Source organism: Lissotriton vulgaris, chromosome 2_1 (assembly GCF_964263255.1).
Source record: "Lissotriton vulgaris chromosome 2_1, aLisVul1.2, whole genome shotgun sequence".
Taxonomy (NCBI): Eukaryota; Metazoa; Chordata; class Amphibia; order Caudata; family Salamandridae; genus Lissotriton; species Lissotriton vulgaris.
In genome coordinates, this window is record NC_141687.1 from 1,320,411,242 (window position 1) to 1,320,439,085 (window position 27,844).

The 27,844-nt window shown below is 42.8% G+C and overlaps 1 protein-coding gene across 3 annotated transcripts in view; it reads right to left on the minus strand.

The window, feature by feature from the left end:
- The window catches only part of MYLK (myosin light chain kinase), a 1,710,670-nt gene that overhangs the window by 833,755 nt on the left and 849,071 nt on the right, over positions 1-27,844 (minus strand). For all 3 annotated transcript variants that reach the window (XM_086957081.1, XM_086957079.1, XM_086957080.1), the window contains exons 9-11: positions 21,802-22,385; positions 16,894-17,097; positions 1,505-1,639 (exon numbers count right to left, since the gene is read on the minus strand). In XM_086957081.1, coding sequence (XP_086813207.1) covers positions 1,505-1,639; positions 16,894-17,097; positions 21,802-22,385 — 923 coding nt within the window. The remainder of the gene's footprint in view (positions 1-1,504; positions 1,640-16,893; positions 17,098-21,801; positions 22,386-27,844) is intronic.

Here is a 27,844-nt window from a genome sequence, read left to right on the forward strand (position 1 = left end):
GATTCCCACCGGAACCAGAAGGATGGTCACCCAGGCCCTCGTCAGCAGCAGGTTTGACTATGGCTACGTTCCCTACGCAGGAACCTCAGCCAAACTCCAGAAACGACTACAACGCATACAGAACGCCTCGGCACGCCTCATCCTTGACATCCCCCGCCGCAGCCACATCACAGCCCACCTGAAAGACCTGCACTGGCTCACCGTCAACAAGAGGATCCCCTTCAAACTCCTCACCTACGCTCACAAAGCACTCCACAACACAGGACCAGCGTACCTCAACGAACGACTCACCTTCTACACCCTGAACCGCCAGCTTCGCTCTGCTTGCCTCGCCCTCGCCACCGTCCCCCGCATCTGACGAGCGACCGCCGGTGGCAGATCATGCTCCCACCTTGTCGCAAAGACCTGGAACACCCTCCCCATTCGCCTGTGACAGACCCAGGACCTGCTGGCCTTCAGGAGACTTCTCAAGACCTGGCTGTTCGAGCAGTAGCAACACCCCCGCCCCCCCACCACCCACCCCCCCAGCACCTTGAGACCCTTACAGGTGAGTAATGCGTTCTAAGAATGAATTGATTGATTAATTGATATGGTGCGTTCCTTTGAAGCAGGGCAGTGCAGCAAGATCCCATGCGGTATTGCCCTGCGTCTAAACCTCATAGATAAGGCCTTGTGAGTTTTTCCCTCTCTTGACCATTAAATATCTGATGCATAAAAGTGCGTGAAAGTACGTACTGGTCCTTGAAAATATGTGCCAGTGGCTTCCACCAGCTCAAAATTAAGCATTGGGTGTAGTTCTGCCGTCTGTCACAGGCCTCCATCCCCTCTAAGACTCATTTCATATCAAACATCTTAAACCAAATCAAATTTGTGGAAATTGTCAGAGAAGAGTTGGTAGACACAATACCAAAGAGATCTAAAAAAACGCTACAAGAGAGGTCATGTGGCATTCTAATAGAGGGAATGGTAGGCATTTTAACAGAGAAAATGGTGAGCATACAATTGAAAAGATCAGCAGGCTCGAGCACGGATGTGTCCAGAAACGTGCTACTAGTGTGCTCAGCAGGCAAAGCAATAGAACGGTCATTAGAGTGCTTGACAGACTTGTTGAGGGATGGGTCGGAAGGCATGATGACAGTTTCATCATTGGGCCTAGTATTAGAGGAGTCAGCGGGCGATCTAATAGAGTGATTAGGAGGTATGCTGATAGAGAGAGCACTAAGGCAGATAGATAAAGGCATCAGAAGGTCCTACATCAGTGGGACAACGGCCATGCTAGTGCAGTGGCCCCACAGCAATGCAGCACGGGATAGGTAGACATGCTACATAAGAGATGTTGGAGGCACACTAACAGAGGGGTTGGTAGGTTTAGAATTACAGGGACAATTCTACGGTCTGCAACAGAATGACAAAGGCTTGGTGGAGCTGTAGAACGATAGGGAGGCAGATTACATGGATGAATAAAAAAGGTAATAGAAGATTCCCTTGAGTGGGGTTGGCTTACCATTTAATATCCAGGAGACTTCAGGCACGGGGGTGCCCTCAATTGAACATTGCAGTGTAAAGTTTTGCCCTTCGGTCACAATACAACCCTCCATCGTACTAGAAAAATAAGGGGCAACATCTTCGACTTTACGACCTAGAAATCAAAGTTAAGTAGACATTGCAGAGTTAGTTCCCTCTTTGTAGAATGCCGGTGATGTGAGACATGGAGAATGCAACACTAAGTAACTTTGTGATCGGGTCTATAACTTTTACAATTAATTCTGAGTCATATTTTTACTTTACATCTACAGGCCTGGTCAATGAGCGTTGTGGAAAATATCACTTTTGTTCCATAAATATATGCCACAATTTCTGAACAATTAATTGACCCTCATCTGCTCAAAGCTCAGAGTAGTAGATTCTTAACATAGTTGTATTCTAAATTTCATTCTTATCAGTTGTTGGTGTTTCTGTTGTCAGCCCATTAAAAAAAGGGGTATCAAACAACACTACCTTAGTCATGCTTCAAATAACATGAAAACAAGGGGTGAACTTGAAGCAAAAGAGGTATCTGAATATGAAAAAATGGCCACTCTTAAAAGGCAAAATCACGCAAATAGCCCTTGAAAACTCTCCAAGGTCATACCAAACGTCAATGCACTCCCCAAAATGCACCTTTCATGCCATAGCACACAACCAGGGCTTATGCAAACATTTTAACATCTTTTTATTTGAACAAAATACAGAAAATCAGATCATGCCCTTACAATGCCATCTCAAAAACTACAATCCACTCTAGTGCCAGACCAACTGCTTGACATTGACAAAAATTCAAACACAAATAGAAGGAGCGTCTAAGTATACAATGTTATCAAGCATAATGAATTCATGCAGTCCAAAAATAATCAAAAAAGTTTCATGTAAGCTTCCTTCACGTTTGTATTCAGTTCATTTATTGTAGTATTTCATTCGGAAAAAACAGTCCTATGCTGTCAAAACATGAGGTTGTTAACTCATTTCTTTTTTAAAATGGTCTTTTTCTTTATCTCTGGCACTATCCTCTCTTCTCCTATGTTTTGTTTATCAACCATTACATGTCCAGTGCGTTCTCGAGGTGGAGATGTGTCCCACGTGCCTTAATGAAATTTCAGCAAACATTTAGGGCAATGAAACATGTTGGCCGTTCATGTTAAAATGGTCTAAACATGCCATCTTTTTAACTGTGTTTGAACACTATTTCAAAATTGGAGAATAAGTGTGATAGATGTCGACACATCAAATTTAACCTATGGGGAGTTTAGTTTACTTCTTTCACATTACCAGGCTTACTTGATAGATAGATGTCACCTTCGTTTACACACCTCACTCTTCTATTTATTGTTTTTTTTATTAGTTTAGAGTTAGGTCACAATTATTCTGTCGAGAAAGTGCAGATGATAACAGAGTGAGCCAAATGGTGAGTACCAACTGGTAAGTACCAACCAGTAGTTCCATTGACGTTGCTTACGTGAGACACTTTCTGACCCACCTCACATTTGTTACCTACTGTGGCTTACCTGTGGTTCCTTAATTGAGTAGAATCGAACTGCTGTTTCACATCAATAGTTCCCTTTTTAGGTTGCAGCCTACCAGACAGAACAGCAGTTTCGTTCGCTAACGACATCTTGGAGACATTCAGAAAGTTTACTTTGGAATGCATTCCACCCATTGATTACCATTGGCTTTGAGGTTTGTGAAGAACATGTTCTGTCTTTCTATTTGCAATCTTTATTTGCTTTAGGCTGTCCAGCTCGGGTTTGTCCCTCCCATTGCCCAAATGTTGTTTACTGTATTCTTCTATGAACTTGCTTTCTGAAAACAGACCTTTAAATCATATTCTTATCTTGTCACTATGCATCCAAAGACAGAGGACAAATGTAGGATTGTGCCTTCCAGGGAGCTTGGATTTATGTGACAATCATGCTGGCTACTGGAGGTCTGCTTGAGGAAGGCTGTACGACACCCAAAAATGTAAGTGTCTGTGAATGAAATTTGCGGACGAAATCAATACGCTAGGTGATGACATTTCAACAAACTAATTTGCGCAATGTTTACTTTTATCAGTAAACCTGTATGCGAGTGCAAATGTAAGGGTCAATTCCATTGAAGTCGTGCTTTCTGTAATGGCAGTGTGCTACCATACCATACATACTCCACGTGAGGTTACCCACTCTGCTCTGCTCCACTCCACCACATGCCAATGCACTCTACTATGCACCACTCTATACTAGACCACTCCACTCTGTGTCACTGTAATTTTTGTCACTGCTCTCTACACCACTCCACTCTATGCCATCCTACTCTGAAACACTGCACTATAGGATAATGCATTCTGCTCTGTACCACTCCACTGTACACCAGTGCACTGTATGCTAATCCCCTCTGCGCCACTAATTTACTCTGAACCGCTGCTTTTTACTTTGAAAAATTTACCTTTTCACCACTGCACTCTGCACCACTGCACTCAGCGCCATTCCAACCTACACCACTTCACTCTATGCCAATGCACTCTACACCACTTTACTCAAAACCAATATACTCTACACCAATCTACTCAGTACCACTTTTCTCTACGTCACTATACCCTATGCCACTGCACTGTATGCCACTGTACTCTGTCAGTGTACTCCATGCCACTGTATTCTACTCCGAGTCGCAGCAGTCTATGGAACTCTATTCTACACTGTACTCTATGCCACTGCACTCTAAACCACTGTTGTCTACAACAGTATACTCTACAATACTACACTCTCTGCCACTCTACTTTAAGCTACTCTATGCCCCTAAATGCTACGCCACTTAATTCTACATCACTCCACTCTCCGCCACTAAACTCTGCATCGCTCCACTCTACGCAAATCCACTCTGCACTCTACAAAGTTCTGCTGTATACCACTGCACTCTATGCCACTTCACTTTACTCTGAAGCAATCTATTCTATGACACTGTAGTCTATGCCATTCTATTCCACTCTGAACCACTCCACAACATGCCACTCTGCACCACTGCAATCTACACCACTTTACTCAAAACCAATATGCTCTCTATCCCATGGCACTTTACGCCACTCTAATCCACTGTGCACCATTGCACTCTGACACTGCATTCTACATCACTTCACTCTACGCATCTCTACTCCACTCTGCACCACTCTACTTTATGCCAGTGCACTTGGCAACATTCCACTCTATGCCAGTTCACTCTACACCACTATTCTGTACCACTTCACACCACTTAACTCTACTTTGAAACAAGCTACTCTATGCCACTGCACTTTAGGCCACTCTACTCTACACCATTACAATCAATGCAGCACCACTCAACATTACGTGACTGCATTCTACACCACTACTGTATGCCATACACTGCACCTATACGCTACCCTGCACCACCCCACTCTAATCAAACAATCTACTCTCTGCCATTGCACTCTACGCCATTTTGCAAAACTCAATGCTGTGCCACTTTACGCTACTCCACTGTGCTCTAAACAATAGCGCTTTACGCCAATTGCTTCACCCCTTTACTCAAAACCAATGCACCCTACACCACTGTATCTATATCAAGTACTTTGCACCACTGCACTTTACGTCACTATACTCTACAACATTCTACTCTAAGCCACTACTCTCAACGCCACTGCACACAATGTCACTGTACACCATTGCGCTCTCCGTCATTGCACTTTACGGCACTCTATCCTACTCTACATCACTGCTCTTTGCATCACTCTACTCTGCACTACTCTACAACCCTGCACTCTGTCACTCTACTCTACATGACTGCACTCTATGCCACTGCACTCTGCTCTGCAGTTCTCAACTCTACACCACTCTACACCTCTGCACTCTACGCCATTGCACACCACATTGTTCTACACCAGTGAGCTCTACGTTATTGCATTCAGTGCCACTCTATCCTACTCTGCACCACTGTACTCTGTCACTGCTCGCAGCATCACTCTACTCTGCACCACTCTGCAATGCTGCACTTCATGACGCTCTACTCTATGCCACTCAAAGCCATTGCACTCTACCCCACTGCACCCCTCTACTAAATGACAATGATCTTTACATCACTCTGCTCTGCATCACTCCACTTTATGCCACTGTATTCTAACTTGCACCACTCCACTCTGCCCCATTCCACTCTATGCCACTTCACTGTCACTCTAGTCTGCACCACTGCTGTCTCGTCACTCTATGAAGCATCACTCCACTCTATGCCAATCCACTCTACTCTGCACCACTGCACTCAATGACACTCTACACTGTACCACTAAACTCCAACAACTTCTCTCTACTATGAAACAATCTACTCTATGCCACTGCAGTCAATGTCACTCTATTCCACTCTGTGCCACTCAACTCCATGCCACTCTAAATGCCACTCTATTCTGCATCGCTGCACTCTATGCCGCAGCACTCTACACCAATGGCCTCTACACCACTTTACTCAAAGCCAATATTCGCCACTGCACTCTTGCAAATCTACGCTGCACCACTGTACTCTATTATGTGCCACTGCACTCTACACCATGGCAGTCGTCGCCGGTCTACACCACTGCACTCTACGACACTACTCTGCTGCATTGCATTCTCTGTCACACTCCAAGCCTCTACAGTCTATGCTATGCCACAGTACTCTAAACCACTTACCCTACACGTCAATGCACTCTACACCACTTTACTCAAAAGCAATACACCCTATGCCACTGCACCTACCTCAACTGCTTTGTACCACTGCACTTTATGCCACTGTACTCTACAACATTGTACTCTAAGCCACTACACTCTGTCGCTGCATGCTACATCACTTTACACCATTGCACTCTATGTCACTCTATTCTACTCTGCACCACTGTACTCTACATCACTGCTCTCTGCACCACTCTACGAGCATGCACTCTGACATTTTACTCTGCATGACTGCACTCTATGCCACTGCACTGTACTCTGAACTTCTCCACTCTACACCTCTCAACTGCACTCTGTACCACTGCAGTCTATGGCACTGCACTCTACCCTGCACTACTCCACTCTATCCAATATGACTCCTCTCTATTCCACTCTACTCCATGCCATTGCACTCTACTCTGCACCACTCTACTCTATGCCACTGTAACCTACGAAACCCTATGCCAATGAATTCTACACCATTATACTCAAAACCAATGCACTCTAGGCCACTGCACTCTTTGCCAATCTACTCTGCACAACTGTACGTCAAGCCACTTCACTGTAGGCCACTCCTGTCCACCCTCTGCTCCATTAATCTCATCGACACGGTCTGCCATCGCACTCTAAAGACACGCCTCCTAGAAGCCGGAATCCAAGAGAAGGCTCTTGAATGGACCACGTCCTTCCTCTCCGGCAGAACCCAGAGCATCCGCCTCCCACCCTTCCGATCTGAAGCCACCAACATCATCTACGGCGTCTCCCAGGGCTCATCCCTCAGCCCAACGCTGTTCAACGTCTACATGGCCCCCCTCACACAAGTGGCCCGCCATCACGACCTCAACATCATCTCCTACGCTGATGATCACCCAGCTCATCCTCTCCCTCACCAAGGACCCACACACTGCCAAAACCAACCTCCACGAGGGAATGAAGGCCGTCGCCGATTGGATTAGGAGCAGCCGTCAGAAGCTGAACTCGGACAAGACGGAGGTCTTCATCCTCGGACCCACCCCCTCAGCCTGGGACGACTCCTTGTGGCCGACCACACTGGGAACAGCACCAACACCCACAGACCATGCACGCAATCTAGGATTCATCCTCGACTCCTCCCTCTCCATGTCTAAGCAGGTGAACGTCGTCTCCTCCTCCTGCTACAACACCCTCCTCCTGCTCCGCAGGATCTACAAGTAGACCCCGACCGAAACAAGAAGAACAGTGACACAGGCCCTCGTCAGCAGCAGACTGGACAACGGCAACGCACTCTACGCAGGAAACCCAGCCAAACACCTACGACGACTACAATGCATCCAAAACGCCTCCGCCCGACTGATCGTCAACGTCCCCCGCCGCAGCCACATCACCCCCCACCTGAGAGACCTACACTGGCTCCCATTGACAAGAGGATCGCCTTAAAGCTCCTCACCCACACAGACAAAGCACTCCACAACGCCGGACCAGCCTACCTGAACAGCAGACTCAGCTTCCACACCCCAACCCGCCAGCTCCGCTCCGCCAGCCTCGCTCTCGCCGCTGTCTCCGCATCCAACGAACGACCTCCGGCGGCAGATCCTTCTCCTACCTCGCTGCCAAGACCTGGAACACCCTCCCTACCCACATACGACAGACCCAAGACCTACATGCCGTCAGAAGACTCCTCAAGACCTGGCTCTTCGGGCAGTAGCAGCACCCCCCCACACCCCCTCCCCTCAGCGCCTTGGACCCTCACGGGTAAGTAGCACGCTTTACAAGTACTCTGATTGATTGATTGATTTGATTGATCTCTACTCCACTGACTCTACTCCGCTCTATGCCAATTCAGTCTACAGCACTCTACCCTACTCTATGCCATTCTGCAACACTACTCCACTCTACAACACTATACACAACTCTCTCCATGCCACTTTACTCCACTCTGTTCTATGATAAACTACTCTATTCTACTCCACTCTATGCCACTCCACTCAATGACAATCTACTCAGCTCTACGCAACTCTACAAGATTCTACTTCCCTCTACGCACACCCTCTATGCTACTCCACACCATGACACACTATTCAACTCGGACATTGTACTCCACTCTGCGCCACTCGCCTCTTTGCCCTTGTACTCTACGCCACTATACTACCTCCAAGACAGTCCACAACACTGTACGCTACTCCATGCCACTCCACTTCACTCCTCTCCATGCCACTAAACTCTACTGTTTGCCACTCTATGCCACTCCATAGCACTCAACTTTACCCGACTAACCTTTAGCCTTTTCGAGCAGCAGCAACTCGGTGTACAACATTGCTAAAACATATTGGTAAAGCCAATCGCTCATTTATGGGGGAGACTTATTGGCTTTATCAATGTTTCTTTAGATCCAGTGGCTAATTGGCATGACTCAATATGAAAATTGCTTCTGCAGACTTTGTAATAAGCAACTGTAAACGTATGCATATACAAAGTTATTCTGTAATCCCCAAAATCTGGAACGAGCAGAGTAAAATTATTATCAATAATAAATCTGCAATTAGGAGAACTAACAACATTTCTTTTTATGAGTAAAATTGTAAATATTACAATTGTAATAATGAAGTTTATTGAGACATAAAGATGCATTTGTACTGTAGGGACAAATTTACTAAAATCAGAGTGACCCAGCGCTGTGTAAAAATCTCAGTTGCTTTTGCAAATTGGAAAAAGTCAAAGTAGCATTTTAGTTACAAAATGTTGCACATCAATGAGGTAATTTGTGATGCAAAAACAAATAGCACATCTCTTGTGCAAAGCTAAACAAAATATTGCTTTGCATCAAACTACACAAGTCTTGCCCAGGCATTGCCTTGCAATACTTCTGCGTTCTGAGAAACCCTCAAGTACCTCTGTCACACAGTTTGCTGGCAAACAGTGACTACCCTTTTTATGTGTAACATTTAGGAATAATGCACATATTGCCAATACACTAATGATGTGATGGCCCCCGCCTGAGACACACCCATTTCTTTCATTTGTTTCCATGTTAAATTAACATTTCACGGTTTTAGGATGTGCTTTTTTTCTTGACTTCAGAAGTAATAGAGGTCACTAATTTAAAACACTTTGGACTTTTTTATCTGTAACAACTTCTGCTTTTTACACTATCCCTTGTTATTTTTTAGATTGTTTGTTCCTTTTTTCTTGGATTGTATGACTTTTTCATCCATGAACCACTGTTTTTATATGTTATGTATCTTTTATGGCGTACTGCCGAAATAAGATTTTATGAGTGAATTTAAAACACAAATTAGTTCACATAGCAGATGAATATGAAATGATAAAAGTAAAATTTGATGATCTAACGACATGCTTCTGAAATGTGCTGATTTGCAATAGGCAAACCGGTCCCAGCATGCTTGTTTGTGGTCAAGGGAAGACCTGGCTTGGCAGTTCAGGCTGGACAGCTCCCATTCAAGTAATCGAATAACACAAGAAGCAAAAGAGTCAGTTTTATGAGGATTATGAGCGATTGTTACAGGTGTTTCAGCACCACAGAAGAAGAGAATACCCTGAAGAGAAGGGCGTGGGGATTTTTGTATCTTAGTCTGTTTTAGGAGTAAGACAAGAGATCAGTTCCCATATACCCCAAAGTGTAATGTGCTTTCAGAATAAGTCACTTGATGAGATCCTGGGATATGCAAGTGACAAATTAGAAATGATGCAGAAAGAGATTAACCCCTCCCCTGCTGATGACGGAACTGCTCCGTCATCAGCTGCGGTGGCGCTGTGCTGATGACAGAGCAGTTCCGTCATGGCCCTGCCGCCGCGCCTGCGCGGCGCGTTCTTTTGAGCGGGCGGGGCCGTGACATACTGCTCCGCCATGAGCACAGCGCAACTGACGCTGGTGACGGAGCGGTTCAGTCACCAGCATGCGCCCGCCGCTCGGCCGCCCTCCCCTCTTAGCACTGCGGCGGAATAGCCGCCGCAGTGAAGGGGTTAAAGAGAAATTTATGTTGGCCCAAACAAAATTGGCTCAGGCAGGAATTCTACTCTTATGGGGACTCAAGGGGGTATGCAAAATGTTGTGTCACAAACTAGTTTCCAGGAGAGTTTTGTGGCTCACAAGGTAGAGGTAGAGGTAGAGGTAGAAGTGTAGCTATTGACCGAGGTTCAGGAAGGGAAGTTGCAGCATTAAAGAAAAAGACTCCTTGTCACATCTGTCATAAGGTCAGGAATTGGAAGAGAGAGTGTAGATTTAATCCTGATAATGCGAATGAAAATGTGCCAATACAAAGGGGAGTACAGAACAAAAAATTCAGGTGCCCATGCAAAAACAAGTCCCAATGACACAGGTCCCACAGGCTCAAATGTTTCCACAGAATATGGGAAACCCGAAACTTAATTTGAACCAGAAGCCAAGAGCAAATGCTAATTCCTTCCAAGAGATACATTAAAATGCATTCCAACAATTTGCAAATGCAAATCAGAATGCTGTACAGCAACTTCCAATTTTTATATAGATGGCACAAATACCGTTCAATGACAGTGCCTGATGGTAGATGAAGATTGCATGCTTGGTGCAGTCTTAGAGATAGCCCAGATAGGTCCATTTGTAGTAGGCGAGGTGACAGGCCACAAGAATCATTTCTTATAGAAACTGGTGCTACCAAATCCAACTGTGGAAGTTCCAGACCTACCCTCCTCAGGAATAAAGATTCGAGTTGTAGCCATTTTGAACAGTTTCAGAGAAATTACCTGTAAAAATAGGCTCATTTGAGGAAAATCACGAATTTGTCCTGTAACTTGTTCGGGATAAATGTATTCTGCAAATTAAACTATATCTATTGTACAACAGGAGGTGTCGAATTGCAATCTCCTTATACTATTGTACAATTTAAAATGGTTCAACATAAGTCAGCTGTAGGCTTGTTGCCTTTTTTGTCAATTGAAAAATTGCCGGTTCAGAAAAACTGTGAACCCTGAAGTATGGGATCTCACTGGAAATGACATTGGAATGATTCAATGAATAGAACACATTCAGATTATCATAAAAGCAAATGCAATGTTTCCAGGACATGATACAGAAAGGAATTCTGAGGGAATGGATTGGGAGTCATCTAACTCTTCGATTATGGGTTTGCAGAAACCCAATGGAAAATACTGTGTTGTTCAAGGCCGTAGGAAGATTAATGAATTAGTTGCCCCATGTTGTCCTGTGGTACCGAATCCAGCCACAATATTATTACAAATAACTTGTACTTTAGAATGGTGTACCATTATTGATCTTTGCCAGGCTTTCTTCTCAGTGCCAATGCACAAGATAGACAGTTTTATTTTATTTGTGTTCCAGAAGAAAGTTTTGGCATGGTGCCGAATCCCACAAAGGCATACAGAAAGTCCATACATTTTTTAATCAGAGTCTGAAAAAGAATCTAAAGCAATTGCAGATGCCCTACAGATCAGTTCTCGGGCAGTATGCCGATGACCTGCTTGTGGGCACACATGAGAAGCCTGTAAACAAGATACCATTGCAATATTGAATCACCCGAATGAGAACGGACATAGGTGTCTCCAGGTAAACTGCAGTATTGTCAAAAAGAAGTTCAATATTTGAGAAGGGAACTAGAAAGGTGTCACCAGAGAGATTGGAAGCAATTCTTAAGATGAATCCACCTCAAACACAGAAAAAAGCCAGGATGTTTTGGGGAATGTTTGGCTACTGTAGACAGTGGAAACCAAACTGGTCCTTAGTGGCAAAGCCTTTACTGAGGACAACACATACGGATGTGTCTAATCTGCTTCTAAAGGACAACAAATGCTTGAAAACCTTACTAGAGCTGAAAGAAAAACTTTGTCATGCTCCAGCACTAGGAATGCCAGATAAAAGTAAAGAATTGAGAGGAAGGGCTGTGCTCTCTCAGTGCTAACACAGATACACAGTGATGCTCTGAAACCACCCTTGACCCAATTGCTGCACGTGTGCCTGGCTGTCTTAAAGCTGTTGCAGCAGAGAGCACTCAGGAAAAGAGTGAGAGCATAGGGATGGGATATCCAGTAACAGTAATCATCCCTCACTCTGTGTAGCTTCTATTTACTAAAACAAATCCGCAGTACATGACACATAATAGGCTCACAAAGTATGAGCAGTAAATCTTGTCTTCTGAAAATGTGGTGGTTAAAAGATATCAAATTTTGAATCCTGCTACTTCTTCCAGTAAATGAGGATGGTTGTGATGAATTTGAAGAGGATTGCCTAGATGTCATGGAATTATGCACACAGCCTAGACCCAATATTCAGAATGAACCGCTGAGTGCAATAATGTAATTTCTGTAAATGGCTCATGCTTGAGAAACAATGAGGGTATCCTGAGAGCATTTTCTGCTGTATGTACAATAAATGATGTTATTGAAACTTCATGACTTCAAGGGGTTGCCTCAGAACACGTTGATGAATTGAGTGCCCTTACCAGAGCATGCAGTTTAACTGCTCAAATGAGAGTGACTGTATTTACAAATAGTCAGTTCAACTTTGCCGTTGTCCATGTATTTGGGCAATTTTGGTTACAGAGCAGTTTCATGACCTCTGCATGAACCCCGATTAGAAATGGGGTACAGATAAAAGACTTATTAGAAGCTCTCTAACTGCCTGTTGAAATTTTTGTTAAATGTGTAGCTCATCAAAATGGGAATAAGTACATTGTCATGGGAAATAGGTATGCTGATTCAGTAGCATGGTATTGTGCCTTGTTGGTTTGTACATTTAATAGCGCTTTCACATGTGAGTTTGAAGAGAACACTTCACTTTCGACATTGATAAAAGTAACAGATACTTGTGATGAGTTAAAAATGGTACAGGAAAAAGTTTCAGAAGCAAAACAACAAAGTTGAATTAGAGCAGGTTGTGAGAAAAATGCAAATGACATTTGGGTGGCAGCTGATGGGAGACCAGTATTACCTGATAGTGTGTTATTACCAATGACAAGATGCTTTCATGGGTACACACACACAGAGAGGGACACCATGACTCTCCTTTTATGGCAGAACTGGTTTAACCCCAGATTAAGAATGCAGACAGAGGAGGTGTATCCTAAATGTGTGAAATGTCAGCAGATGAATACCAGAAAAAACACATCACACTTAGTCACATAGTGAGATCAGGTGGTCCTTTCAACATAATGCCAATGGACTTCATTGAAATGCCTGTTTGGAACAGGCTGACATATGTCCTGGTCACAGTATGCGTCTTCTTGAGGTACGTGGTAACCTACCCAACCAGATGCAATCCCATTTCTGCCCAGTACACTCATAGAAAGATTTGCGCGGTCTAATATCGAGTGCACAAAAAAAGCAAACATAATGTTCCTACTGGACGACCCCTTAAGTCGTGCCAAGCCCAAGGTCCTGCTAAGAAGTCAGATAAAGGCAGGACCTTCAATAATGTCCTTCATAAACCTAACTCCCCATCGTGATGGGCATAATTAAAGCTCATGTCTGTCGCATACAATTCAAGATGTTTTGAAAGATGATCCGGTTATATATTGTACACATATAATGTCCAGAAATTGGACACTAAACAAGTACTGAGGTGTTATAAGATATGAGTAACTGAGAATGTATGTATTTTCCAGTTGAGCAAACAGAATATACATACAACCAACCACATAAAACATGCCAAGCAGGTAGTCCTGACTGGGATTATTACAAGAATAGGACTGTCATAAATGCCATTTATTAGGAAGGCTAAACTACTTTTTTCATATTCTCTCATTTTAATTTTCTGTCTCACAAAAGGAAATAAAGATTGGTTGAGCCAATTTGCATATGCTTGAAACACATTGGCTGGCTTCGCTGCATATATTGAAACAACGTTTATGGAAAATAAAATAAAGAGAAGATTTTCTAATAACGTTTGAACTTCTATGAAAAAATATTTATTAATATTTGTGATTGTTGGAAATGTGGTTCACCTCTGGTGCTTTTGTATACCAATTTTTCCTAGTGTAGGTTGGCACTTTTTGGCAGAGGGTGCTTTAAGGGAGCGCACACAGTGGGATACACATTTTATACCACACAAACATAATTTGGGAGGTAATGGTTTAGGTGCAGCAATCTCTTAGGTCTACTGCCATTTTTCTTTTTGTATATAAACTGTGAAGTGTTGTCAAGAAAATGGCAACCAGTACATCTGGAGCTTTACTGGTGATAAATACTGAGTTTGCTGCCCTACGTTTAATGGTTCTGCAGAATCATTTAGCATTTTACTCGCAGAAAAAGGTGGAGTCAGCAAGATGCTTAAATTAACCCATTACTGTTCATGCATACATGATGAGAGTAAGTAAATTGAGGAATTTGCAAAGAACAGTTCAGACCTAAAAACTGAACGAGAAGAATTAGAAACACCTAGTACTTTAGAGAACTTTGGTTAAGTCATTCATACCATTGGAAATTGGATCACAACAGCAGGAGGAGGTATTCTGAAGGGTTTGCTTATTTAATTGTAGGGCTTTCTTTGCTGAATAAAAGATCTGAAAAAGACGCAACTTTAAACCACATCATGAATGACGACTACAGGAAGTAATTGAAATTTCAGAGTTTAGCAAGAAAGAAATACAATTCAACTGATAAGCCAGGTCTTCCTCAGACTGGTAACAAACATCCTGGGATTGGTTTCAGGTTAACAACCCTCATCAGTCAGGCTAGCCTGAATCAATTGGCAAAGTGAGCTAGGGACCCACGTCTGGGGATACATTGCCAACTTATTCAAGCTAGCCTGGCTGATGAGGGGTGTTCCCCCGAAACCGATCCAACCTGGCTTGGCAGTTCATGCTGGACTGTTCCCATGAGGAACAGGGTCAAGACTGATTTGCATATGGATGGGTCTGAACTGGGGTGGCGAATAGAGCTAAAGAATGATGATGGATTCAACCCAGATCTGTCACTGGGGGGTGAGTGTCTGCAAAGTTTCAGCGCTCCGTCCATAATCCCCTTGTGTTTGCTTTGTTCACCCTAAATTGGCAGGGTATGCCCAGACACGGGTCCCTTATTCATTTTGCCACTTGATTCAAGCTAGCCTGACTGCTGAGGGGTGTTACCCCGAAACCGGGCCCAGGATGCTTGTTTCCGGTCCAGGGAAGACCTAGCTTGGCAGTTCGGCTGGACTGTTTCCACGAGGAACAGGGTCAAGACTAATTTGCATATGGCTGGGTTTGAACTGGGGTGGCGAAGTGAGCTAAAGAACAATGATGGATTCAACTCAGATCTGTGGCTGGGGGTGAGGGTCTGAAAAGTTTTAGCGCTCTAGCCATCATTTCTTTGTGTATGGTTGAACTGTATGCATTAGAGTAACAAGGGATGAGTTCCGTGCGACAAAAATATTAACGTACTACACTGTTTAACATAGAAAAATGTTCTGTGAACTAAATGTTACACTCAATCAGCAGCAGACAAATTATATTTTTTAAGGCCTTGATTACTAGTGGGCAGGTAAATTCCAAACGTTTGTCAACCCCTGTTTATGCATGGACCGGAATTACATGTTGGGCTGTATTTAACTACCTCAGCTGTCATTCAATGGTTTAACCTGCTTAAATTTAATAGGGAAAATTGTACTTTATTTCCCATACCATGAAGGTTTTTGTGCGTTAAATACCAAAATCTGCATGTTATTCCTCACAAACGTGTGACAGGTGTTATTTATCGCACACCATAAATAACATACCTAAGTATTTAAATTCAAGCCTCTGACCATAGATTACACGCAGATCTCTCCAGCAAGTGCAATACCTGCCTAAGTGATTTTAACTGTGTTACTCCCTGAGACCTTCTGAATAATACACATCTCTGCAGCTTGTGGTTTAAATTCCATGCTTTCTAAAAAAGGTATTTTCTATTTGTAAATAGTAAAGTAAGCCAAAATAGCTCCACGAACCTTTTTCTTTTCAGATTATTTGAGGTCAAGTTTTGCAAAAAGTTAAATCATACGTTCAGGTCAGCCATAGGCTGACTTTCATTGATGGACTCTTCTGCCATCCACGACACTGCCTTCATCATCACTCTGGCCTCCATGGCTCACGTCTAATGGCTCAGTTCCTTTTCTGTCTCTCCTCCCTCCCAACTTTTGGACTCCTGGATTAAATGTTTTCTAGTCTTGGGCGACTTTGAATAACTTTGGCTTAATTTGTGTAATTTCTGGAATTACGTGTAAAGAGTGCCACACAAAATTTCAGAAATTACACCATTACACCACTTTGCATAATAAACAAAATTTGAGTTAAAAAAGTACTGCAAATTACAATTCAAAGTAAAAATGTACAATGAATTCAAGGGAACAACAGAACTCGAGTGGCAGTTGTTAGTCATGCTTTTATTAAATGCTCCTTTGTCATAAATTGACAGGACACATTTCAGGCCAAAATATAGAGCAAAATGACGGATTTGCGTTTCACATAATTTCGTGCAATTTTGTTGTCATTTCACATAATCATACAAAAACAAATTACTCACATTTTGTGCAAATATAATTTTTCCATCTTCCAGTACTGGAAACCATCAATGTAAAGATAGAAACTACAAAGTGTTACCAGATACCACAACAGGGAGGAATACGATAGAATACATGATCATTTTGACAATTTTCTGCCTTCATTTTCTGGAAATTTCAGCAATCACATTTCAAGAGAATCCTGTATCATATTTTTCAAGCAGTCATCAACTCTCTATAGTGACTTACGGTGAACTGTCAGCATCCAGTTGCTGGTGATGCGACCTCTGCTGTTTGATACTGTGCAGCTGTAGGACCCAGAATCTTCCACGTGGGTCTTCAGTAAACACAAAGAATTAACCTCGTCCTCTTCAAGTTCTTGCACTCCTGGGCTTCTCGTCACTGGGCGTCCATCTTTGAACCATTGCACAGATGGCTTTGGTTTGCCTGAAACTAAGCAGAAGAAGTTTCATTAGACCAGATTTTTTCTTGAACAACTATTAGTTTTAAGCTGCTGGACAGATGTGCATTATTAACTTTCGCAGTGTCGGGATTAAATCACCTTGACGCAAGCCAATATTCTTTGGGAGCAAGCATTTGGCCATGCATGGGCTTTATTTTCACCCAATGCACCTTTCTAAATAGAGTACTTGAAGGACCGTTAATATCATTGGTGACGTAGGTGCAGCGGCATCTTAGATCAAAGATGCAATGGGAGGCTCACTTAACTTCAACTGTTGCTGCCTTTTACTACCCAACCTGGGAGGTGGACATGTTAGCTTCTTGCAGTAGGGCCTGTGCCACTGGGCTACGCCACTAAGACAGTACTTGACAAGAAAGTCCACTAAGTGAAAGTAAAATATTTTGGGGCAGATTTACAATACACTAACTCAGCGAGGGGCAGCAAGTCATTATGCTGTGCCACGCTGCCTTAGTTTTGAAGCACAGGGATGCAACATATTTACAACAATGTCGCATCTCTCTGCTTCCACCTGCGCTGGCGCACAAACTGCTGCCATGCACCGACACAGGCACCCTTTCAGCATGGTGCCAGGGTGCCTGTGTCACAGGGAGGATCGTTTATGTGCAGGAAGGGTTCCTTTCCTGCACGTAAACAATCAGAAAAGTGATGCACTGGCCGCAAGGGGCTTGTAAATCTGCCCCATTGAGTCTAGCAACCTTCGGGCAAGAGACATGCCACATATGAGAAGCGCTCAATGTGGCCAGGTTTGTTGTAGCTGGATATTCTACTGCTGGTCGTGGGCATATGATTTAAATGTCAGGACCAAGCGAGCGTTAAGTACACAGAACAGAGATAAATGGTTAAGTCAATGATTTATGGCAAGTAATAAACTAATATCAATATCGAGTCCACAGTCAGGCCACCTCCTAGTGATGCAGCCCTTGTGATTATCAGTAAAATAAATGTCCATGGCTTGTTAACTACATAAGAGTGTCTTAAGGAAAAGCTAGACCCTTATAGGAAGCACAAAAACAACCACACTGGGATGTTGCAGAAAGCCCTCACTCACCACCTAGTGATGACATGCTTCATCATCGGGCAAGATGGAGATTCAGCCTTCCCCGACAGCAATAATATATTGCTTGCATTCCAGATTTCAGGGGTGTAGCATCAGACACTGAAGTGCAGAATGATGGAACCAATGGTGCTTTAGGATATGCAACAGTGATCTTTGTTAGCAAGACCTGCTGAACAACACTTCCTGAGCACTGCCATTTGTCTGATGGTGGATATAGGTTGTTCTGTCCTAGGTAGGATCTGTCACTTTCTTTCTTTCTGGAGTGCTACTCCCAAAGGCGGTTAACAGTCATGTGTACAGCCTTTACATTCTTTAAGCCTATGCTTTGGGTGCACCAGTTTGAAGATAACCTTATCACTATGTTCTTTGAGAGCCATCACCTTCAACAAAAAATGTGTCTGCTCTGCAGAAGTAGAAGGTACTTTTGAAAGAGATTGCTCTAAACTGGTTACAGAAACCAGACAATAGGATCAATGTCCCCATCTGTAGAATGACTACAGTTCCACTTGGTTCCAATTTCAGCTTCATCATGGGCAATAAAGGGAGCGCTCTGCAGAGTGCTAAACGACCTATTTAGTTCTGGGGCTGGTATCCATGAGTGCTAGTCTCCCCAGAGGTGAAGGGACATCACCTGAAGTCTGTGTCATGTTGATGAAAGAGCTGAGGGTACGCCTGTGTCCTATGAGCCTGCCTGGCCTACTGAGAGAGGGAAAGGAGTGTATGACCCTGCAGGAAGACGACTGCCTGAGGTGAAGAAGCCCAGCTGGTGTGCAGTGAATGTGGACAAGGGAAGGATGATTGAAGAGAGTATCTATGTCCCTACGTGTCCAGAGGTTTCCAGATCAACCTTCATATGTCTGCGCCGCTCATAGCCTGAGAGAGTGACCAGCGGTGTGCCCACAACATTGCTACCCACCAGAAGGAGCAGACAGACTCATGCGGACTATCATGAGCTGACACCATGTCAGAAGGACCTATAACCACCAATGGTGGTGGAGGCAGGGTTCTTGTTGTTTGGGCAGTAGGGCAACAAAGGTTATTTCTGCTGCTTTGCTGCACCTATGGGTGTCTGGCCATGGCATTTCTGTAAACCGCAGTTATAACTGCATACGCTGCTTTTCTCTCCAGGCCTCATGCTCAAGATTCACAAGTGCAGGACACTGCAGTTACCAATTTAGTGAACTTGAACACTACTGTGCCTCTACTTCTAAAATGAATGAGTATAGCTTTTCATCAGGCTTTGCAGTCCTGATGGAACCTTTTGTAACTGGACATGATTGAGCTCACTCACAGACTAGAGAATCAGGAAAGTTGCTCGCACATACCATAGTGATTTTACAACTGTGTCATAATCTTGCAGATTTACATTATTTGGGATTATAATCCCATACCACCCGAAGTAGCACCCTGTGACAGATTAACTTTCCTTTGTATAGTATTTGGCGTGTAATAAAAGTAAATCCTATTTTCTATGAAGAAATGCGAGTTCTATTTCTCTTCTCCCCCTCAGTACCTCTTGGAGAATCCTTTGACTGCTCGCATTCTCCATGCTGAAAGTAAGGAGTGGAAAGGGTATATTGGTGCCCAGTTTGTAATGCCAAAGTAGGGTCAGGCCTTAGAACAGCAGTAGAAAACGACCTCAGCAATGCTGATTGAGGTCCAGTAACCTCTGGTGGCACCTGGGTCCCTGAATGAGTCCAGGCAAAAAGGAAGAGGAAAACAAGGGCAGTGGGATAGAAAGAAGTAATGGAAAGAGGGAGAAAGGAGAAGAAAGCAGCTGAAGATTAGGAAAACAAATGAAGAAAGAGGCAAAGAAGAGGACGCAGAAAAGAACAGAAGGACAAGGATATTTTCGAAATTCCCCATCTTGGTTATAGTTTCTAAAACATTGAGGCTGGTTTGAGAAAGTTCTTGATTAGCTTTTCTATCAACCGACCAATATGGCCACCATTGTTAATAGCTTTGACTTATTATGCTCATTTGAATGAAAAATATATTTCACAGGTTTTTTTGCCTTACCAAAATTCTCCACAATTTGCCAACCAACATCCCTGAGAAAATATATCTGCTTTGCAATTAACGTCTGTGGCACATTATATCTGAAATTCACAAATATTGACAATGCAGGTTTCAAAGTGGTTCATGGTCCGATGCTTTGGGGCTAGCATGGCTGAATGGCAGACGCGAAATGTTGTCCTTATCAGAAAAGGGCTTCACTTTAGAGTGCCTATTGGGCAGTGATGTTATACTTCAACAGGACATTGGCGTCTCTAAAAGGGATGGGGTCCTTGCCTTAAAATGGCGATCATATGAATTGCCTTTTTTAAAAATTTTATTCTTTTTTTAGAGTTTTATATAGCGCTAACTAGACCTGAAGATATTTGGTATCAGAGCACGTTAAAGGAGCATCAGTTTTTGTTACAGATGGAGACATAATTATTTTTTTTGTTAGGCATGGGGAGATTAAGAGATTTGCTCAGAATCACAGGATGTTGAGCGTCGTTGCTGAGACTCTAACCCAGTTCCCCTGCTTTGAGGTCCACGCTCTAGCCGTGAGGCTACATCCTCTTCCCCATTCTATTTCAAAATAATAACTGGTGACCAGGGACATGATCCGTACACACACTAGAGATATTTAAGCCACACTACTTCATTTGTTCTCATCTTTGCTTGCCCAGCGATGACACCACATACATTTTCCATGTCCTGATGATGATCCCGTAATTGACACCTGTAAGTCAAAATATCAACTACCAGTGGGCAGGACTGTTGAACAACCACCGTAAATGAGAGTATGTAGCAGGTAACTTATTGAATTCTCGATAACCCCCCCCCTCCTCAAGCTTCTAAGAATATTGACAACGACTTTTTTCCTCTTCTGTGCTTTCTGTTCCTTCATGGTTTGTGCCTATGCTCATCACTAGGCTTTCACTTACTGATGTTGGTAGCACATGCTTTTGACTGTTTACTTTGCAATGGTCTTTTCATCCCTTATTGTCAATAAGTGAATTAGTTACATTATTGATTGGGTTTGTGTTATTTAAAGAGTAATATCCAAGTGATTTACTTAATTCATATTCACCCTAATTGCGTCACTTAATTCAAGTCAAGTCAAACTTTTATTCGATTTGAAAGTACAAATCATACAAGCAAACACTAAAAAACACAATTCCTTGTATATATAATGATGCTAAAATGACTCAGAATGTGCACAGGGGTAATGCATAAAAAGGAAGGGAACATATAAAGACAAAAAATGGGCAACAATTAATTCAAAATGAACCAGACAGAGCTATTGTGTTTTTGATTGAATTGCAGACACAGACAAGCCACACTTGATATATTTGTGCAGCGAGAAACGGGGAGATTTGAACGCTTAGGATCAATGCTTGTGATTGGGCCAAAATAAAATCCCACTTAGCTATCTTTATTCTTGGCCTAACCAATTAAATACACCGTTGCAGCTGGTCGTGCTGTTGCTAAAGCAGAATAATTGCTGTGCATCAACAACTTCAAAATAGGAAACAAAATATTCATTTTTTTACTACATTAAATAAATACTTTGTCACAAAGAAGAAAAATCTTAGAAATTGTATTAATTAAAATGTATATTTACCTTTGCACCTGAAAATGACATCTTCGCCTTCGGTGGCTTCTTGTGTTACTGGCTGGATGTCAAATATGGGGGGAGTTCCTCGCACCTCTCTGTTGTGCTCCACTGTCACCTTCCGGTTTTCAAAATCCAGAGTCCTCACCTGAGTGACGGATGCCGGTCTTTTCACCTGCACAGGGGGCTCCGGCACCTCTTTTTTAATCCCTTCTGTGATTGGTTCAGAGGACATTTTCGATTCAGTCTTCGCTGTAGGTTGGACTTTAATCGACTGCAGAGTTATAGTGCTGGCAGATATCTCCTGCGTGCTTGATTTCTGTGGGTCTCCTTTGGTCGCACGAGTTGTGTCTGTTCTGGTGTCTGCGACCTGCGTCTGCGTCTGCTTGCTGTCCAGGGTCTCTTTGGAGGGACTGAGTGGGAATTCTTTTGAAGCAATGTGCGGCGCTTCATTCTTCAGCTGTAGCTGCTCCCTTCCTTTGAAAGTGATTTCTGTGCTGCTTGTTTTCTGCTCTCTGGGAATGCCATTCGTGGTTATCTTCCGGGCTTCTGAACTTGTTGTCGTAAATGTTGTAGCTGGCTGTACTGAAATGCTGAAGGCAGAAAGTTCAATGTATTAACAAAGTCTCACCCGGATTGATTTTATATACAACAGCCCTGTTAAACAGGCAGTGACTCGACATGAAAGAATTTAAAGAGTATTTCTACTGTAAACTTGCATGAGCTACTGCAAAATGTCCCATTACAAAATTATCTTTTCTCACCTACCAGGGATATTTAACCAATGGGTACACAGATATGAAAGATTCGAAACATGCGAGGCCTGGGCAACAAGAACAAGGCGGGGTGTGACCCTGAAATGTTCAGGAAAATAAAGTTGCACTCCGCTACTTTCTTTCATTTTTAGGTCTAGGTTAGCAGGACATTTGTCGCGAAACCCCAAGTGATCATCAAAAAGAAGTTTCAGAGGATTATTGAGAGAGGGGTTTAGATGCCACCCAAGTGTAGACTATTCTAAGTACAGGATTTGATTGGGCAGAAGTGGCGTGCTTCCACTAAAAAGAGTGCTTTAATTGCGCTTTTTAGATTGTGCCAAGATTATACTCCATAAAGCAGGGTCTAGTTTGTGATCACGGAAAGCCAATGATCACGGCTACAAGCCAGATCTGTGTATTATGAAATGTTACAATAAAGGCAGGAGGCATTACATATTTATGGCTAACAGCTTCTGTGTTTAAAATCATTCTTTTTCAGGGTGGATTGTTATTACTCTGTATAAAAAACCTGCAAAGACGGATTTTGTTCCATGGAAACTCACAGATTACTGTGGTCGGGAAACATCCTTTACAACGCAACTTTTACAACGCACTACCGTTACGACGCAACTTTTACAATGCAAGTCATTACAACGAATTGCGCTGGAGGGCGCTCTAGGATAGGGAATAGTTTAATTACTATCCAACACCTTCCCTACTATCCACGGGGACTGGAGTTGGAATAGTAAATTAAACTATTCACTATCCAGCGCCCCCCAACGCAAGTCGTTGTAACGACTTGCGTTGTAAACGTTGCGTCGTAATGGCATGCGTTGTAAAAGCATGCGTTGAAACATCATACAACCCTGTGGTCAATGGTGTAACAAAGGCCCTGCATCCCACGCAGTGCGGGGGGCCTAGCTCCAGGGGGGCCCCCTCAGCACAATACCCTGGCCTGGGAGCTCCCAAGTAAGTCCGGAAGAGGGCCCCTCCATCCACTTTGCAGGGGGGCTACCTCGTGTTTCGTTACGCCACTGACTCTGGTAGGCATGTAGGCCTGTTTCAAGCTGGTAGGCCTTAAACTTGCAAATTACTGTGGTAGGAAGGTTTTGGTCATCCGTTTTGACAAACCGTGGATGTAGAAGATTTGCTCTGTGAGAATCATTTTAGGCCCTCTTGGGATAGAAAGCATTTAGCATAGAAACGATTATTTTGTATACCTTTATAATTTTAGGACTGTGCCTAAGATTGCCTGGTAAGAAAGCTTCTGTTCAAACCAGCTGGCCTGAGTTGGTTATGGTGAAAAGCTATAAGCTCGATAGGTGCATCCGGAAAAGTTTTGTCCGATGCCATAAGTCTGATCTGCTGGAGAAAAGTTATGATGAAGTCCATAGCCTTAGCTTTTTTATTGCGATAAGCATTTATGAAAAGCCAGTAGGTATTTAACAGTGGGCTTTCAGATAGTGTTACAGGTAATAGACAGGTGTTTTGTTGCATGTAATTTCACAGATTAATGTAGTAGGCAAGGATTTTGGTGTTGCTCACCCAGTGGGATGATTACACTCACTCTCTATTTAGGGAGTTTGTATATTGCTTCCCAAACACTATTTTTTGATTGACATCTTTGTATTTTGATCACTGGATGAATGATGGTTGCCAGTTATGGGCATTTGATTATGTGATGGTGTTAAGCCAATGCTAAAGGCTACGGACCTTATGGGTTAATTGGGAAAAGTTAATCCAGAGTCCATAGGTTTGACCTCTTTATTATGAAACAATTTGACAAAGCCAGTAGGTCTATCTTAGTTATTGTGAAAAGAATGTGTTAAACCCACAGGCTTTCATGGATGGATTTCTGTTACACTGTACTTAAGCCTCTAGGAAGGTATTTTGTACACAAATGTAAATTTATGACTGTATGCCGGATGCCTGCCTTATGGGAAAGCTTACGTTCAATATGGTAGGCCAGAATTGTTTTTTGGTAACTAGCCAACAAAAACAGCTGTAGGCTTATTGGTGCACTGGGAAAAGTTATGCCAGATGTAATAGGCCTTATATGTTTATTAACCCCTTCGAAGCTAATGACGAGCTGGGCTCGTCATGGCGCTTACCTGCCGTGCGCGGATGACAAGGCCAGCTCGTCATGATTTATGGACTTTTTGTTTTTTTAGCGCAGGACGGGAAAACGCCTAGCAGCCATGTGGTTAAGAAAAGTTATGATAAGTAATTTGCAAAGTGCATAATTCCTTGCTGTTGCAGACTTTCTAAGCACACTTTACATAGCATGGGATATCCTGCTATTGGCATGAATGACATGATGTATGTTTCTATAAAACAATAAAGAACTATTAAAAAATGGAAAGTAATGTTAAAGGCAGTCAGTGTGGCTTAGTTACTTTGAAAAACACGTGTTAAAGACAATAGTGGTTTGTTACCATACTATATTACAAGCTGTAGTGTTTTAGTTTCCTTTTCATTCCCTTTTATTTTTTCTTATAATTTTTCTTGAGAGGGTAATACAGCTTCCTAGGCAATGCTACTGGGCCAATTGTTTGCTGCCTATTTCAGATGCCACTCTGCATCCTGTGTGGTCACTTCCTCTAAACCATGTGACCTTTAAGGAATGCTGTTGTCCATAGTGTTTTAAGAAACAGGGGTCTATTACTACAAAAATATCTTAAACCATAGTACATAGAGATACAATGAAATCTATGCTAATTGCCCAAAGTGAATAGCAAATGTTTTTATTAAAACATATAGTGCATTAGTGAGTGGGAAACACAACAGAAAACAACAATTACAACACAACATTTTACATTTGACTATAATGAAGACAAGCAAAGCATGACACATTGCAGAAAGTATCAATTCCCACAAATGTTATTATATATCAATGTTAGGAGTCACGGTACAGTTTGTCTAGGATGTTTCAATCCCATCATAGAGTATTGTGACCATCATCAGGAGCTGATGAACATTACCTAGGTTTATGACAAACCAATTACCGACTTCGGAAGGATAAAAGGCTGGTTTATGAACCTGTGATTTGCTAATCTCCCCAGAGAAAATCGTGTTGCACTTTTTTAGCAACTTTTGAACCAATTGACCTAGAAACAAATTCATTTCTGATAAAATCTGCAGATTATGCAGCAGATGATGGATTAGGCTGCAAATGCAGCAAATACATAATTATGCGGAAAAAACAACAACTGCACAAATGCATAATTCCAGTGACACTGCCTTACATCACACCAGACAGAAGCTGTGTGTAATGTTAACAATACCACATGCCTCTAATAATACACCCTTAAACAAAAAGGAGGGGTACACAAGGGTTCAGTTGTTCCGAGAAAGGCACTAATGTAGTCACATTTCACAGTCAGTGGAATACTATGTAAGGATGGAGCTAGGAGGATGCATTCAAATAATTTTAATAAATGGTATGGATCAAGGAGCATATGCAAATATCATTGGATAGGGAGTGGAGGAAGCAATTTTACTTATATTAAAATCAGAGGGTAAATCACTGAAGAGTAGAGGTTGGGACTGGGCGGTATGCATTTTAACTCCAGCGGGGCTTAGACCATGTCTCACCTGAAAACCAGATTTGTCAATCAAGATTGCCAAGTGATGTGTAGAGGCTGTATTTAGAGGGACCTCAGGCAAAGAGTGTGTGACCCTGACTTTACAGGGTGATGAGAAAGGCAGAGGATGAAAGGTGAACATTGTCTCTTGTGCGCCCTGGGTCTGAGAAGCCAAGGAAGCTGGCACAAATGCCGATTTTCTTGTTAGAGGAGAGGGCAGTAGATACAAATCTTTTGAAATTACAGCAGATACATTCTCAGCACACACATTGCATCACAAAATTCTGTTAAAGGGAAAGGAAAACACAAACACTATGGATAAACAGAAAACAGGGCAACAAAAAATAGGGCACGAAACATGATCAATCGGCCGTATTGTCTACAGAGTTTTCCTCTCTCTTCTCATGTCCTTTAAGTTACTCTTTGTTCAGCCATTGCAATCTCATTAACTGAGTTTTTGTCTTTATACCCTTGGATGATGTGTGGAAAGGGGAGGGTTGAAGAAAAAAAGTGCAAAGATGCGGTCAGTGTTGACCGCATTATAGCTCTTTTTTAGTCAAAGCTTACCACTTAGTGCAGCTGTCTGGTTATCTAAGGACATCATGGGGACATTCAGACAGTTTCCCTGGGAATCCATTCCTCCCATTTGTTACTATTGGCTTTGTGGTTTGTTACTTACATTTTCTGTCTTTCTATTTGCTGGCTATATTTGTTTTAGTACGTCCAGGGTGGGTTTGTCCCTCCCAAGGAGCAAATTCTTCCAAAACTGCTCCTTTCTGAACACAGGCCTGAAAATCATATTCTTATCTTGTCACACTTGATGGGCATCAAAGACAGAGGTCAGAGGTCAAATGTCAGACTGTCTTCGGGGGCAGCTTGGTGTTTACATTTCTTTCTCTGACTCAAAGTGAGAGGATTTTTGTGACAATCTTGCTGGATACTGGGGTAACAAAGTTATTTTCCTAGAACACAACATTTATATGAACTGTGCAAGTATGTCAGGATATATCAAAATTAGGAACACAATGAAGCACCTTTTTGTTAATTCTGAAGTGTGTTGGAAGGAAATATTTTAAAATGTTTAAAAGTAATAATTAAATTAGGTGATCCTTTTGCACACTTTATCGTTCGTGCGCTGTATAATTTTATTAGTAAAACTGAATGTCTGTGTAAATGTAATGGTCAATTCAACTGAAAATGTATTATCTGTAATGGTAGTTTGCTACCAAACCATGCATACCCCATGCAATGCCACTCCACTCTTCTCTGCCCCACTCCAAGCCACTGCACTCTAATGTGCACAACTCCACTTTACAGCACTCCACAAAACTGCATTCTGCATCACTGGATTCTATTCTGCAACACTCACCTTTATGCCACTACCCACTATGCCTTCCTACTCTGTATGACTATGTCACTGCGCTCTACATCACTCCAGTCTAGACCACTCCAATCTACTCTGCACAACTCCACTCTATGGCACTCTGCAACACCTCACTCTATGCCAATACAGTCGATGATGGCGCCAATGCACTTCCATCTGTAAAACTCAAATATTAGCCCCTACACTCAATGCCAATCCAATCTAAGCCACTCTAATCTACTCTGCACAGCTGCCCTCTTTGCCACTGCACTCTACGCTATTACTCTCTACACCACTACACTCTAACCTGCATGACTCCACTCTATGCCACTTCACTCTACACTGAAACA